Source organism: Coloeus monedula (assembly GCF_965178545.1).
Source record: "Coloeus monedula genome assembly, chromosome: 5".
Taxonomy (NCBI): Eukaryota; Metazoa; Chordata; class Aves; order Passeriformes; family Corvidae; genus Coloeus; species Coloeus monedula.
Window position 1 is genome coordinate 11806790 of NC_138785.1, and position 17555 is coordinate 11824344.

General features: G+C 37.8%; 1 protein-coding gene across 5 annotated transcripts in view; it reads right to left on the minus strand.

The window, feature by feature from the left end:
- INPP4B (inositol polyphosphate-4-phosphatase type II B) overlaps window positions 1–17555 on the minus strand; it is a 337675-nt gene that overhangs the window by 196978 nt on the left and 123142 nt on the right. For 4 of the 5 annotated variants that reach the window (XM_082281863.1, XM_082281864.1, XM_082281862.1 and 1 more), the window contains 2 exons: window positions 12690–12914; window positions 10992–11036 (listed from right to left, as the gene is read on the minus strand). In XM_082281863.1, the coding sequence (XP_082137989.1) occupies window positions 10992–11036; window positions 12690–12914 (270 nt within the window). Of the gene's footprint in view, window positions 1–10991; window positions 11037–12689; window positions 12920–17555 lie in introns of all 5 variants that reach the window. The other variant, XM_082281866.1, reaches the window with a different exon arrangement.

The following is a 17555-nucleotide window of genomic DNA, read 5'->3' on the forward strand; positions in this document are numbered from 1 at the left end:
TAACGTAACAGCTGCAAACCACAAAAAGCTGCAAACAACTACACAAGAGAGAGGAAGACTTGAGAGTTCTGCTTGTATCCACTCAAAGCTGTCTCACCTTGACTGTAAAGTAAGGAATATTTTCCTGGCAGCAGGCATAGAGGGCACAAAAGATAAGTGTAATTTGGTATTTTACATGTATTATTTTACATTCCAGTACCACTGAACTCAGGTCGCTGTCCATCATCACTCCAGAACTGAGGTCCACCCCACTGGAAAAAGGGCACTAATCACTTAAAAGTCATCCTCAGCTTATTTTGTCTTTGACCCAAATTCTTTTATTCGCAGAGAAAAGGCTAAGAGTCTCAACTCAGGGTAAAAGTCCATTTCAATTTTATTCCTGGCCAACACCACTGCTGGAAATACATGTTTACTAAACATGTTTTACTTCAAGCTTTCATTTTGCAAGCATTCCCACTAATAAATCTTCCTTGAGAGAATATACAGAAAAAAACCCCAACATGTATACAGAAATTCATTAAAATGAGCATCAATAACATCCAAGCCAAAAGCATTCACAAAACTAATTTAACAGTAGCTCACCCTGCCCTGTCCTGACTCTTTGCCCAAAAAGCAAGGCAATTCAGACTGATCTGAAATCCTTTATGCTGTCTTCAGTGTGCCCTGCATAAGGGCTTAATAACAATGCAAGGGTGGAATTTCCCTAGAACTGCCTGAGTCCACACAGATGGCAATAATTCTAAATAGTCTGATTTCAACATAACTATAAGTGATTATTCAGAGATCCTGAAGAATTTTTAGATCACAAGTAAGGTATCAACCACAGTAAGGATCAACAGATACCTTACTGTCCATATACAGTACAGAACATTAGAGGAGTCCATGTCAAACCAATCTCTACCAGCTCTAAGCAGCCTCAAAACTCTTACTGTAAAGTTACTTGACAATCCCTGGCACAGAGATCTTAGAATCAGCCCTAAGCTTAACAATTCCAACCCCCCTGCCCAAGCAGGGTCAGCCACAGCAGGCTGCATCCACTTGGGTGTTCACCATATCCAAGGACAGAGGCTTCACAACCTCCTGAGGTCATCTGTGCTAGTGCTTGACCACCCTCACGGTAAAAAAAGCATCCCAACTATCCCTGTCCAGTAATTCCAAAATAAAATTTATTTCTTGTTTCTGCCTAGAAAAAATCCCAGGACTGTAAGGGACATTAGGCAGCAGCAGACAAAAGTAAGATGTCAGCCACTGAAGCACACAACCAGGAATACTAAAAATGGTTCTTCAGCAAACTTAGTGGTACACACAATTTATTTTTTAAGTAGATACAAAGTTTAAAATTTTAATGCTACCACACCTTGCAGTTTGATGAAAAAAAAAGCACTGTTTCTAGAAACAGTGTAGTTTTAAAGGATTTATGAAGCTGTGGAGAAGACCAACATCTATTGCTGAAAACATCGTGCAGACACTGTATGCCTTCTGAGCTTCCTGACAACAGCATAGTTAAGGAGCTTAAAAAAAAATCTATTGCATTCCAAATAGTTAAAATGTTAGCTTTCTGTGAGGTAGGGAAAGGTTGGAAGAAGGCAGCAGGGCCAGGACTGGCATCCAAATCTCTGTTGTAGGTAAGGAAGTCTTATAGAGCTTTGTATAGCAACAAAGGGATAACTCACTCTTATTTGGCTTGTTGCTCTCTGCGTACAAATGTCTGCAATAGAAAACATTCTCGGTAAGGACCTAAGTAGTCCTCTTCATTCAGACAAGTTTGCTGGACCCACAGAGAAATCAGTCATAGATTTATTATGTACCAGGTAAGCACAAAGCCATCCAGCCACTTAGGGGCTGTCCCTGTGGATGCGTGGTGATCCAACAGGACGGTGCGCTCAGGGCCAGTCTCACTGGGGAGATGCTGCCCAGAAAATCTCCTTCCTTGGCAGAAAATTGCCAGGTAGGCCAAGGTTCTTCCCTTTCCAGCTCAGCCACTGAACTGACACACCCTCTCCCACTCTCTCTCTCCTGCCACTCTGACATCCTAAAGCCTGAAGGTGTAAAGTGCTACACATCTATGCACACATAAACAGCCCCAAAAGTCAAATCTCCTACTCTGAGATCTACCACACCTACGTGGGATCCATCCAAGGGAATCTGAAGAGCCTTATTTGAGAAAATCATGTTCAAATATTAAACTGGAAAGAGCACACAGATTGGCAAGAAAAATAGAACAAAGTATGCACAGTAGGAGGTATGTTTTGGGGGAAAAGCAGGAAGAGAAAAATAATGATGAAAAAAGAGCAGCAGCGTGTGCCAAAAATAACTTCTCTCTCATGCAAAGATCTCTAATCCTACTTTCCTATGAACTAGTTTAAAAATACCCTGGAAACACAAGTTTCCTGTTTCATCAGAATAATTGAAAAAATAATGTCACATTCACCAGAATGCCCAATACTTCAAAAGCCAAGCACTATGCTTGTGGAAATACTAAAGGACAAATTAAGGTATCCACTGAGTTATTTGTTGGTGGTTTTTTAATACCTAAGTGAGAAAAAGTTTATAAGATAGCTCAATTTTGAGAGAATTGCATTAAATCTTTACCTACATCTATAAATTCTCAAGTAATTCTGAAGCCCTTTCCCTACATAGCTTTCAATCAGCCTTACAAATTATCATTATATTACTGGTGGGTGTTTTACCTCAGAAACTAGAAATAGTTCAGGTAAAGCAACATGGAATGAGGTAGATGAATGCTAAGACTGAGCTCTTGTAATTATCTGTTTCTCACTGGGATACCGAGCTGGCACCCATCTTCACAGGAAATATCACAGTTTTCAGCATAGACACAACCTTACCCCTTTGAAATTTTGGATAAAAGGAATTTTGCAAACATGAGGCATCAATTGCAAAGTCTATGAGAAAAAAAATGCCATAGACACAAGAGCAGCATTTTCAGTATCAAGAAAAAAACTGATTTTACTAAGAAGCCTACCAATTTTATTTATTTAAGATTTGAAAAAGAAAGGTCCTTCTTAGTCTTATCCTCCCTTTCCCCCCCCCCCCCCCCCGGACTTATAAATGCAGCAGTTTTCTAACTGACAAGATTTCAGAATTTGTACATTTCTGACAGAATTTAATCCTATTATCTGCTGCATCATTTGAGAGCTAAGATGATAAACCCCTGTCTCTCAGAATGGTTAAATTCCAAAAAACCCTTTCAACTGTTAAATAGCTTTTCAAATTCAGGTATCTACAAACTTGTCTCTAAAGAGATTAGCCACAGCTATTCAAAATTTATCTCTAGATAAGTGTTTACAGCAAAACATGTGAAAGTCGCTATGAGAATCTTTATGCTATTAGATTTAGAAGTTTCCCTTAGTCACTGCCCTGATTTATACATATTTATATTTACAAGGTTGTCATCCACTTTCTCCTCGTAGTTCAAACACAATTTTTTTCTTAAAAGCAGAAGCTTCTGGAAACAGGAAATACTTCAATTTCATGGAGCAGAATGGAAGAAAACTGCCTGAAACTCAGTTTGCACCTGGGTTTAATGCTGATACCCAAAACATCCTCACGCTCCTTATTGCTTGCATCAGCACATGATCAGATTCCTGTAAGTCCATCATACTGGAATATATTCAGTCAGTAATGATTTGTTCCCTCATGCTGGTTCATCCTCTGCTCTGACCCACTTCAGAGCAAATAAACACCCCTGCATTTAATGTGCCCACTGTGGGGACTAACTGCTACATAGCACCCTGGAATGTAGAATTTTAATCTGTAACACCTACACAGAAATTATTTTACACAAGTCAAAGCTGGTTACTGAAAATCATTCGTATCAATGGATGCTGACAAGTTGGAAATATTTCTGTGACTACTTCCATCAGGAATTGCTTCTTACTGACACAGAACCAAAGTAGATAACACACAAAAATGAGTAATGCTACGCTAGATATAATGGGTTTTCAGCAACAAAACAGATTTTCACATATATGAACTACATAGAATAGATATCTATATAAGTCTCTATATAGATAATTCTACAAAGAACTCTATATAACTGTAAAGTACATAGTATTCTAAACAGAGTTTTCAGATTCTCTTAATGTGCAAAAAGCAGGGAGAACACTAACAGAACATCTTCCCAAGTTTCATTATTGGGGTTTTTTGAGTCCTTGCATATTCAGTGCTACAATTAGTACAGATTAATATTTAAGGACCGTGACAGCATCCTGCTTCTCTATCTGCAATGCAAATGAAGACAATCTCTGCCCTAAAGGGATTGAAGGATAGACTTCTAGAATTACAGTACCTTCAGGTACAGATTTAAAAATCCAGCTAATTCTCTAGGACTCAAACCTACCATAGCTGAAAAAAAACCCAAACAAGTATATGAGGTTTTGAAAAAGATTCTGGTTTTAAGCTCTTTGAGGTATGTGCCCATGCCACACACACCCCCCACCCCACATACCCCATTTTCTGGATTTGTTTTTTCCAACATTTTTTCATACATAATGCATTCTTAAGAGAGGGTTTAATATAGTGAACACTATAGGTTAGCATATCAGGATGGTATGATACATTATGCATAAATTGTGGGGGAATACAATAAATGAAATTGGAAATCCAAACAGAGAATGCAGGCTGACACTGTCAAATGGAATGCGACAACCTTCCTCAAGGAAGCTGGCTATGCCCGAAACAGAAGAGTCATGCAAGACTGGAACAAGGCAAGATTTTAAAAGGAAAACACACCAATACATCCACTTCGTATTTTTAGTTACTTCAGTAGTGAGATTATGACTACTTTATCACAACAAAGCAGCCTGAAATTATGAAGTCTTAATGGTAGCATGTAGAGAGTTTTGGCCTTTTTTTCTGACAGAGTATGCAACACGCAAAATTCGGGAGTGATGCTTTAAAGAGGTGCACAATGATGAAGGAGCAACACTTCAGAAAGCTGCCTATATAAAAACCCCAAAAGGTTAAGTTCAGTGCGGCGAGGGCTATCACAGAATCCCAAAAGACTTCTCAAAAGTGAACAAAGTACTGTGGGAGGAGAGGTGGATAAATACATGATGTGGGCTCTTGGCAAATCCATCCTCAAATCACTTTTCAGCAGTGTTCACACAATGTCTGCACATAATAAAGCAAGCTTGCTGTGAGTGCCACAGAATGCAGAAGCACAGCAAGAGCTGACTCTCCTCAGGGGTCACTAACTCAACATCACTCATCGATTTGCTGGATGGGCATTATCCATCATCGAACACTTCTAAGAGAGGTGACAGCATGATGTGAAAGGTGATAGGCGTTCACTACCTTAGAACATTTTTGGAACACTGTTTCACTTGTTGCTTTATCTGCACTGAAACCGCATGCAAGTTAGCTCAAGTTCTCCTGCAGAAGTGGGGAAAGAAGAAACTCCTCCAGGAGTTACTGCAAAAACGTTACAAGTCCTAAGTCAAAACATGCCAACACAGTCTCAGACTGGGCTTGAATTGCTATCTCTTTGGGAGGATTCCTTTCAGTCAAAAAAGGACTCATCCTAGCAACACTGAGTTACTAAGAATAAACTGCATTTAAAGCATCTTATGCAGCAGTGCAAAGGTCTCAAAGCAGACAGAAAGCAAATAAGTAGTTCCCGGAGGAAAACAAGAGCATTCTTTCCAATCACATGGTAGCTTTTCTGCTTCCTGAATCTTTTCTGTTCAATTTGTCTTTTGTTTACTGTTTGTTGTTGGGATGTAACAGTCTCTAATATATATCACTAAAACTAAAAAAAAAGCCTGAATAGCTGGTTTGGTGGAAGATGGAATTTGTGTGGGACCAGAAAAAACTCAAGTAAAATTCAGCATATTGTTACAACAGCAAAGAGCAAAATGAACAAATAAAATAAAATTTAAAAGTCACGAACCCAGCCTTCCTTTTTATATTTTTGCTGCTATTGTTTCTAACATGACCAACACTAAACTTTTTTTGAGGGATAAATACCCCTCAGCAATAAGTGACACTGTGAGTTTGATTCACAGAGAAATGATCACTTTTTAGATTTACTCAAAAGTGAGATGATTACCTTTTTACTATTTTATTTGGCTAACACAACAAATATCACTTATTCACCAACTCATAACTTGAAGCAGAAGGATAACCAAGTTAGATGGGCAAATTCTGCTAGGATCAAGACTGGCTTCAAGTCTGTGGTATGGATAAAAGAAGTCTTTCTGCTTATCATTCTTTCAGGAACAGCTGCTGCTGAAAAAGCTTCAGATTATGTTTCAGAATTGGAAAAATCATTTAGTCATGCTCTTTGAGCAGCACCAATGTACCATTTATGTTCAGTATGCAAAGTTAAATCTGCTTCAAGACCTTTTGCAAAGGGATGGCATCACAACATCACTTGGTGAAAAATAAGACCATGGAGAATAAAAACTTCTGCATTTACAGGTAGACTGCCTTTGTGTCAACCCACTGTTTGGTAAAATGAATAAACAAATAACCTAGAAATTTTCAATTTTAATTCTTTCTAGTACTTGCTGAAGTTTTCTGTGAATTGTGCACTATTTAACGAGATTTTGTAAAAACAGAACCACAAGATTTACATTATTCTACACTTTGAAAAGTACCTAGAGGTTACTCAATAATAGAAAAGTCCATCGAAATTCACTGCTCTAATATATTTGCAAGAAAAAAGAGCGCTTTTGGAAATGCCAGACAGGTGCTGTCATTAAAATTACCACCTGAATATGCTACGATGCATGCAGAGCCATTCCTTCCTATACAGCTATTTTGATTACTATTACCATACCACAACCACCATATCCCTTGCCCTCTCTTCACAACTCTAAGCAGCAAATGCAAAAACACTAAAATTCTATTGGTTACTGAGAGAGTAACTAACAAATATTTCTTTTTTTTCTCCAATTTATTTCTCCATATTAACATCATGTTCATTACTGAGTGCATGTTTCAGCATTTTGACCTCGAACTGTGCATTCTACCCTGCTCCCTCATTTTTCTGATTGTTGCAGTTTTCTTGTGCTGCTTTGCCAGTTCCCTATCAAATACCTTTAGAGGTGCAAGCACTTGAAAACTTCTCAATAGCATTCATCAATATGCACAATAAATTTTATCTCCCATAACCATCACCTTCAGCTGGATTCACATACTTCAAAGTAGCCGTGCTACATCAACGTGAAGTCAGGAGCCTACAACATATTTAGTTAGATCTGGGACTCAAGGGCTGGGGTATTTTAGAGAAGCAACCAAGAACAGCAGCTTCAAAATAAACATCTATAAAAGATCTAACCCTGCATACTTCAAAGTCATGGGAAAGATTTTTATCAGCTTCACTGGTTTGTTATTCAGGCCCAGTATCTGTTTTGATTCCTTTTGCTCTGCTCCTCCCCTCTACTCAACACCCTGCCCAGGCTGTTGTATCCTACTTCCTAATGCTTCATGGAATTGCACGCAGAACACAGGCACTTGTTCTGCCAAACAACAAGAGAAAGCTTGCAAAGTTAAACTTAGCAGCAGCTACAAGGTTCAGAAATCAGCCATTTTTCCAAAGAGTCTCCAGGAATATAAAACTCAAAAATCTTAGTCTAAAGGATGCTCTTACTCCAAAGTTATGCTACAAGACAGGCACACTCCTGAAAATGCTGAGTGTATTGCAGTGGAATACTGTAATTCAGGTGAGTTTTATTCTTTGCTTTAACCTCAGGGGAAAAGAAAAAATTACCACTTTATTGAACTTTAAAATAAAATAAGAGAAGGCAATATTTGGACATTTTATGAAGAGAATGCTTTCCAGTGTAGTATGGATACAGGTAGCTACCACAAAAAAATACAAACCCCTAGGTAGAGTTTTAATACCATTATTTCAAAACATAGTTATCTTTAAACACTGAAGAGCAGTATTTAGATATAATGTCCCTAAATAAAACTCATGTATTAGGCAGCACCCAAGTATTATTTAAAAGCTATATTTTGTTTTAGCTACTAAAGTTCCACTTCTGAATGTTATTTATTGACAAACTAGTGACAAGAGACTTAAAATATAATTATGAACTATTACAATTTTTTAAACACATTTAAACACACTTGTATATCAACTGATATAAGCAGATGTCTATTTGCATACATATGTGTAAGTATGCTACTTAACTAATATAGAAATATTGATTATACAATGAGTATGAACAAAATTACATGTGTGAGACGTTCTTTCAGGGCTAGAGACCAGCTTTATACATCATTAACTGTTAGATTTGCCTTCCAAATTCTAAATGCCAAATACAAGCCTAATGAAGCTGAAATGTCTCTACAGAGCTCTAAGATTTGGTTACCAAAGCCAGGCACACATCACAGCAGTGTGCTTGCTTGAAGCAAATTCCTTTCTCATCCCTGCTTACCATGCCTTGGCTCATCTCAGAGAGAGACCTTGGAAGTCCTTGATTAGCTAAAGTGAATGCCAAGTCTTTAATTAGACAAAATCCCTCAAAGCATGGTATCAGTCAAGCAGTGTCCTCGGCCTGCCAGGTGAACAGCACAGGAGCATCTCCACTGGCAGCCCTTGCAAGGGGAATTTTAACTGGTTGGGCCAAGCAGCACATGCATCCTTCCCAGCTAAACTGTTCTTGTGTCACTCATCAGCAGGAGGTGTCTGCTGCCCATTTGTACAAACAAACAGCACAGAGCTGGTGACGGGGGTTGCTGGAGTTAGGAAGTGTTGGCATGGGAATGTTGATGTTCCAGTAAGAAGGAAACTGTTAAGATAAGAATTTCATGGACTGTTAAGTCACTAAAGGTGGATTCCCCTAATGCAAATGTGTTATGCTTAAATATTTAGTATTATTTTAGGATCAAGACACTAAGAATCAGCCTGTGTTGCCAAATATCCCTGACTTATGACCCTGGGCAGGAGTATCAGCCAAAACCAAGAGGTTTATGCTGCTACTCCTATTTGTTACCTGAGCAGCAGCAGGAGTCAGTGTATAAGATCCCTCACAGAGCTGCAATGACTCAATCAATAATTCTGCAGAACAAATCACAGAACGTAAATGCCTGACAGAAACAGCCCAATGCAAAACACAAATACTGACACTGAGTGAACAGAGATCCATTCAGCACGAGCCCAAACAAGTCTGAAAATGGCTTTACTTTGTTTTTACACTTCTGCCTGCTAGGACACATTTATCACTGAAAGCAACTTCTCCTGAAGCATTGCTCAACTAATTTGCAGTCAGCACTTGTAGCATCTTCCTCCCTCTCCTGTACTACACCAGAGTCATTGTGGTAGTTTGTTATTGCTGGAACACTGCAATTACTGGCTCTGCCCAAATACTACAGTCACATCACCTATAAAATGTGTATAGAAATGGACAGAAAAGTTAAATCCACTCTTAATGATTAATATACCATGGTGATTCCCCCCAGCAGAGAATGAGGCCTTTGTTCCATGCCAGCATTTAACAATTTCTGCAGTAATAGTCCATACAGAAAAAAACCCCAAGACCCGCTCAACAATTTTTTTTGTAATGCCATGACTATCTAAATTTTAAAAGACATAACAATAAAAATACCCAGATAAAATTTAAGGTATTCTAAAAATAGTTGTATCAAACAGAAGTGCATATGTCCCTAAGGGTACAGCTCTAAGGTGTCAGCTATAAGTGTACTTGTAGCAGCACACAAGCAAAGTGTAACCCAGTTCTAAGGACAAGGCCAGGAAAGAGGATCCCAAAATGCAAGGGGCAGAAATAGACCCTGCAGTCATATCATTGATGCCATCCTGTTTGTTGTGTTTGGGGGTTTCTGAAGGATGTTTGTCTGTAGGCAATTTAAATTCTCCAAGCGGTGGAGTCTAATTAATATTTATATAATATTCTGCTTACAGATATCTGTATTTCCCTCTCCCTCACATACACTTTTTTGCAACAGATGTTATGAGAGTTTTTATACCAGACTAAACCTAAAAGATATTGAATAACACTGAGTAGAAGTTTCTCAGCGTACAGCTATACAACATCAGACAAATATTAGCAGGTCATATGGATTAAAAATCGTAACAAATTTGACAGGTTTTAGTTCAGAATGCAGACAGCATATAGTATCAAATATTTCAAAAGCTACACTATTTGCAACTGTGTTATTTTACCATACACAGCAGCAGGGAATAATCACAGGATCATTTCAGTTGGAAAAGACCCTGAAGAGAGTCCAGCCACTAATCAACCAAACTTAGTTATCATTCTTATTTCGGATATGGAATTATTGTGTTTAGTGCTTGTACAGCACATAATTATTTCACTTACTATTTCAAAGTAAGGGGGTTTTTTTGCACTGAAAAGAACAAGGCAAGGTAGCCAAGCTTGCTTTGCACAGTTTGGGCTGACATATTGTGCTCCCTGACCTATTAGGAATACACCCTTATTCAATTAGATTGCTTGACTTACTGAGCAATCTGAATCATTCAGTACCCTCTGAATGGAGGGGGAGGCTTGACCTGATACAACACCTCCCAAAAAATTCTGTTACATACTATAATATATAGTTCTCATATACTAATTACTTATACTAAGTATAAAATGTCAAAGTCAGGTAAACATTTATGTTGCCTCTTCACTACCAAATAATATAGCATTTAGACTAAATTTTGTTTTAAAGTACCAGTGCTTTTATATTGTTTCAAAAACTTCAAATCAAATGTCTTTTTCCAAATAAGTAGTATTTCACAAACCACATTTACAAAGCAGTTGGGCAGATTTTCAGCCTGGTAGAGCAGCACAACATTAGAGAATTCAATAAACCTTTAGCCATTCAAATCAAGAAACTAAAATCAGCATTTCAAAAGACATGCACAGGCACTTCTCCCATATATAGCTTAATTTTTTTAAACAGGTCACATGTTACACTGTGTAACACTATACATACATAAAAACTCCTCACACACAGACAGGCCATTGCAATTCCAAAAATTCAAAATTAGATCTTACCAAGGCTGAACTCCAGCTTTGGCTCATTTGCAATTCTCTGAATACCTTAAAAGGTTAAGAAAAAAATATATTAGAAATAATTTGATTTCCATGTCTTGCTTTTTGATACACAGTAAAACTTTCACATGCCTATAACTACTGCCATTGCCACTGAAGTAATATTTTATGTTAGAAACTCATAGTCAAAGCAAACTTGGATGAAATAATTTGCCTGAAAAAAGGCTACTTTGAAAGAAGACTTCCTTCTTAATAGAAACTTTCTGTTGCTGGGAAAAGAAACTAGGAAAAAAACCCCAGGCTTTCATGGATGTGTACTTGTAAGATTTTCAGTCACAACAACTGACTACGTATCTGTTGGAAAAATATTAAATCTAACAACTGATTTTAAAGTAGGTATGGCATCACATTAAAAACAAACCCCACGTTTTGTGAAAGTAGGGAAATCAGGTTAATGTAGTAGAATATAAACACGTTATTGATCTACAAAAGAAATGTAAATCAACAAATCCAAATTCTTTTTGTTGTAAAAGAAGTACGTTAATTCCTCTTCTCACATAGCAGGAACAAGAACAGTTTAAACCATTGTGGAATTATGTTCTACTGCGTAATTTACTGCAAAGGGCAATATCTTCCTGTGCTAAAATAAACGCGTGAACCACAGAGATGCAACAGGAGAAACGTAGGAAGCAAGGAGGGATAGGTAAATAACACTGGGTGGTTCACCTGATGCAGAAAGTAATTGGATCACAACCACAGTTTCAAAGAACTTGTAGAAATTAAACTCTCTCTTGCTGACATTTTTGTATTGTCTCCAGTAAGCATTATTAATTATTGGTCAGTATTGAAGAAATTGGTCAGATAGGAAGGATTGAGTTAGTATATGAACTGGAACAAGATTTTTGTTTAAAAAAACAATTTAAAAATCCCATAAACAAAAAAATCACCCCAAACTTATAGTTGTGCGTGCTCCATAAAAACTTGATGCTGCTAAGTCTAGATTCACAGCATTCTCATTACTGTAGCGATTCATTCACATCTGTGTGAGAAAAATTACAGCTGCAGAGCTTAGAAAGGTCAAAAAGAAAAAACAAATGAAAGTTTGTTGGCTTTTTTTTTTTAAATGGAACTTTAACAAATTTCTGAGTTGAACTCTGCCACTAGCATATTGGCCTGAAACACCTTCATGAATATGCTGGATACAGAATTGAATAAGTGACCGGGCAACTGAAATACAGTCTCCTGACTCCAGTGCACCAAATACAATGCAACATATGGCTACTTGCATTCAAATCCCCAGAATGCTTTTAGATCACAAAGAACAAATCTGTGATACTAGTTTAAGTATTACTAAAGCTTTACACATTTATCAGAGTTACCAGACTATATTTTAAACACTAGTCCATATGTTCATATAGGACATAAAAGAGGAAAAAAGTACTTTAAGTCTTATGAAGAAAATAGGTTAGCGAGAAAAGCTCAGAAACACAGTAATCACACATTTGTTCCCCTAGAGGTTACGTGCATAAACCAAAATACATCAGGGAAAAACATTTAAAGACAATTTTCATCAGTTTATTTCCTCTAAACTGCACTCTGACAAGCAAGAAGTTGAACATCATTTTGTACCCTGCTTGTGACACGATCTGAACTGCCACGGAGACTGGGCCACCACTCCATAAAATGAGTACATGCACTTACTTGTGAACTGGGGCTCTCCTAGACTGTCTAACTGGGATGTGGGGAGAAACTGTCGTGCTTCATCTGATGATCTCTCCTCTTTGATTTCCATGACCAGCCTCCGGAGATGCTGAATTTTATTCTGCAAACCTTCTGAGTTTGCCTCTCCCAGTGCCACAGCCCAAGATTCACAGTCTGGCTTTGATGCAGCTTCTAGGTAAAGATCTGGTTCTCCACTCTGAAACTCTGCACTCAGAAAGCATAAAAACAGCTCTTAGGAACTGTGTTTCAAAAGGGGGATGATGGAAATACTGATGTCACACACAATGAAAACCACCACATGCACATTTTTGTTCATGGTCAAAGAACCATGCAGCCCCCTCCACCTCTGGAGTCAAACCCCAGCTCCTTCAGACTTGGTGCAGTACTAAGCATATCCACAGAGTAGTTCCAAAATCAGTTAACAGATGGATAAATTAGGTGGCAGAATCAAACCAAAATGGGAAATCCATTTCCAGCACAGATTCTGCAGCCTAGAAGGCAGCTCTCAGAGCTGCTAACTTGAAAAAGAATTTGGTTTAGCAGGAGCAGCAGACACGGTTCTGTCAGAGAGTGGGATTCTCCAGAATGAATGTGCCCATCATCTCTTCTATTAGAGACCTCCATTATGCTCAGCCTCTCATTCATCCTTGACAGAATACAGATCAGGAACACATGCAGATAATTTAGCACGACATAACTCCTCTGTGAAGACTCAACAGGTTGTATGTGGGAGCTTCTGACCTCATTACTATCCACATATCATTTGCTGCTCTGCCTGGAGTCTAATTGTTTAATGATCAAATTTTCTAAGAACAAAAAAAGAAGATGGGGGAAAAAAGCTGAAGCTCCCAAGGAATCCACGTAAGTAGTGAGGGTCAGTCATTTGACTGAGATTAGAACAGGGAGAAAAAACACCTCTTAGATATTTAAAATTCTGCAGTATAGATGGCTTCCCAGAGTCACAAATTCAATGTGACATTTAGTGCAACACACACCAAGAAGAGCAAACTGGGAAAGAAAGAAAAATCAATGCTTCTTTAAAACAAGTTACTAACTAATTTAGAAACATAAAACTCTATAAAACACCTGTGCTATTGTATTAATAAGGATTGAAGTACTTCACTGGGCATCAAAATCATTCTGACCTAAATCAGTCATCTATCATATTACTGGATGAAACAGAACACTTAAAGGTTTTCATACTTAGTTTGAAAATCCAAACAACACTGCAAAGTTCTTTTTCATACAATGTGAACTTAAATTCCTTTTACTACCTTGACTATCTAACCTTGGGCACTTGCACACATGTTATTCTAAACCTGTTTGCACTTCATAAACTGAGCATCTGCCAGTTACAATTACCTCTACTTTTATGGTTATGGAGGGGATAAAAGATAAAACCTCAAGTCTGGAAGCCTCTAAAAACTGTGTACAAATCCCTGCGGAGGTGGGACCAGTTTTTTGTCTGGGCTGGATCTAAGGAAATCTAACTGTGTGGCTGCAGATGCTGCTAAAAATGCTGGGTAACACTTCATACACCAGCTGGACTATAGATTTCATGAGGAAAGACTGGAAAGAAACAAAGTGGAAACACATCTTTGGCTTCAGGCGCAGTTAAAAAAGGTAATAGGGGTTCAAATGCTTGCCTCTAACCCTGGCTCAGGTAGCAAAACCAGGTATTCCGTTCTTGAGAGAAGAATATTCAAAATCCTAGGGAACTGCTGTTCATTAGATCCTGCTTACACACAAGATCTGTTCTGGAGTCACCAAACCTGACCAAGCTGAGCTCTACTGTTTGTCAAAAACAACTGTTGAGACAGAGAAGATTTAGCTGTAAGCTCTCCTGTGATCTGGTACTGCATGTGAGCCATGAGGGTAGTAACCTTCACAAAGACCAGTAGTTAGAAGAGCTGATAACTTTTCTGTTGCTCTGCTAAGATCTGCAATAGCAGAGTGCTCTACTCTGTTCTGTCATTGACATCAAGGAGTCAGGAATCTGTTTTATTTCATAGTATTTTGGAGCTACCAGTGGGAAACTGAAAGGAAAGAAAAGGCATGTAATCAACTAGCATCAAGATCAAAATTAACTAGCAGTCACTCTAAAAAAAAAAAAAAAACACATAAAAAAAGAAAAAAAACAAACATGGAAAAAACTAAACAAAACCAACCAACCAACCAAACCCGGAAAAAAAAAGATCAAGCCCTCCCCCACCAAAAAGCTGCCAAAAACACACACAAAAATAAAAGAAACCACAAAATTAACTTCTGCTTATACCATTCGGCCTTTAAAGCACAGGCAATTTTAATAAAAGCAGTTTGGATATCCAAAATACCTTAGTGAAGGAAAGGCTGTCAGAGAAACAAGTCAACACTTAACAGCCAAAATACGAATATACCAAGGTATTCTTTTCTTTTCTCTCTTTATCTTTAAATGGAAATAGGAACAGTGATCTTGCCTTGAAATATCCTATCAACTAGCTAGATAAAAAACATCTGCTTTGGGAGGAAATCAATGCTTTTCAATTGAAATAATGCTATTTATATTACCTCTTAGCTGTAAAAATCAGACTGCAAGCTCAAAAGGCATACTGAATCACCATTAATATGCATGGACCCAGAAATGGATAGTGAAATGCAGGAGTGGGCATAATTCACTATATTCTGATCTAACAGGTGCCAGTTTTGAGATGTGGAAATTCATTCTAAACTATCACTTCAAAACACTACAGTCTGCTATATTTAGATCCTTGGAGTACTCTGACATCTAAGTTAAATTCTGAAAAGCATATGAAAATGCCTGAAAACTACTCATCACTGCAACTGTAAAAAGTTTTATTCTGCAGATCCAACAGCAGATAAATTACCTATTTCCCATTCTGTTTCAATGCATGTAATCACAGCATGTTTTGGGTTGGAAGGGACATTAAAGAACGTCTAGTTCAATCCCCCTGCCCCTGGACAGGAACACCTTCTGCTAGACCAGGTTGCCAAAAGTCCCATCCAGCCTGGCCTTAAACGCTGCCAGGGACCTCTACAACTTCTCTGGGCAACCTGTCCCTGGCCCTCACCATCCTCACAGTGAAGAATTGCTTCCTAACATCTAACCCAAACCTGCTCATTTTTAGTTTAGACCCATTCCCCCTTGTCCTATCACTCTGGGGCCTTGTAAAAAGTCCCTCTCCAGCTCTCTTGTAGATCCCCCTTTAGGTACTGAAGGGTTTATGTACCAAGTCATCTTACCAGAGGAAACACAACATGAAAAATGCACACTGGTAAAAAAGTCTGTTGCAATAAAGGAGCACACAGGCTTGTTTATGTAATAAAGATCATAATCTCTTTGCACTTCTCCCTCAAATTGTTGCTGACTATTATTTAAAATACAGTAATTCCTAACAAACCCAGACACTTAATTGCAAGTATCAGTAGGGAGAAAAAATTTGATATGAATCTTTTCCAAAATGAAACCAACAGACCCACAAATGTAATGGCCTCAAATGAATAGCAGATAGGTCAGAAGAGTCATATAAATAATTAAATAAACAATTTTTACTCCATGTTTTATTAAAATATTCATATTTTAATGTATAATAGGTATATTAATTCATAAAAGGATAAATAATAAACCTAAATGCAGTAGTGTTTCATAGGTGGACAAAAGCACTTCATACTTTGCTCTTAAGGAGTTATTGTAGAAAATACAGGTACACTAGCACCCTTTGCTATCCTGTTACTGCTGACAGGAGTTACCATGAGTAATTTTGGAAAAAAAACCCTTACCTTTTGCAAACATTTACTACTGACCTCAACAACAACAGTTCCTTATCTAGTTTGCACTCCTAGCTTTACTGTTATAACATTTTTGAATAGGATGACATGCAAGATTTAAGAATATACAATATTAAGAAAATTTTCTATCTACTTGTGAATCTGCAATAGCAGAACAATAATCCTCTTCTTCATGCTGGAAATCCCCAGTGGGGATCCAAATTCATAAACTCAGGGGGAGACCTTCAAAAAGTTAAAAACAGTGGTTTTCTTTTCAGGACAAACATTGAACTTGAGAGTACTAAATTGAAAGGAAAATTATATATCATTGTATCCTGATCTCTTGCTGCTCCTCCTCATTTAGTAGCAGAGACTCAACTGAAGGCAAGACCTGAAGAAGGAGATAACGGAAAGCAAACGGGTCTGTGCACAGAGCCTCTTCTGCTCAGGGCTCTGTTCACCAACAACTCTTTTGCTGAAGCACGGTCTCAATGGGACTTTCTCCCACAGAAGTCAGCATAAAAAGCTATGGTCCCACTAGACTTATGCAGCTCAAATAAAGAACTCAATGCCGCTGCTCTAAAGGACTGCTGTCAAATAACAGAACAGCACAAAGAAAGCTGACACATCCTTAGTGGCACTGGAAAGCCTTTGCTACTCTAACCCAATGGCCTAAAATCAGAAATGTATTTTGGTGTTAGTTCCTTCATCCTCAGATAACTTTTCCTTCTTTACATTATTTCATAATAAAACTTACGTTTCCCAAGATTTTCAATTTAACAATAGCAATTGCCTCTTTTGCCCCTAAATACTTTGATAGTTCAGTTGTTTTAAAAATGAAAACAAATTTCTTTGCTAAAAATGTCTGAATGACACTTCTCTAAATTTTTAAAGTGTATTTTATAGTAATTTTAATCACAATCTTTTACACAGAAACCTTGGTTTCTGTGAATTCACCAAAAAAATTTAGGCAGCTATTGGAGCTGACTCTTGTTTTTCAAAAGACAACAGTTTAATGGAAAGGCTTTCAAAGTAAAAACATAAATAAAATAAAACAAACACATTTCCACTTCGGTTTTA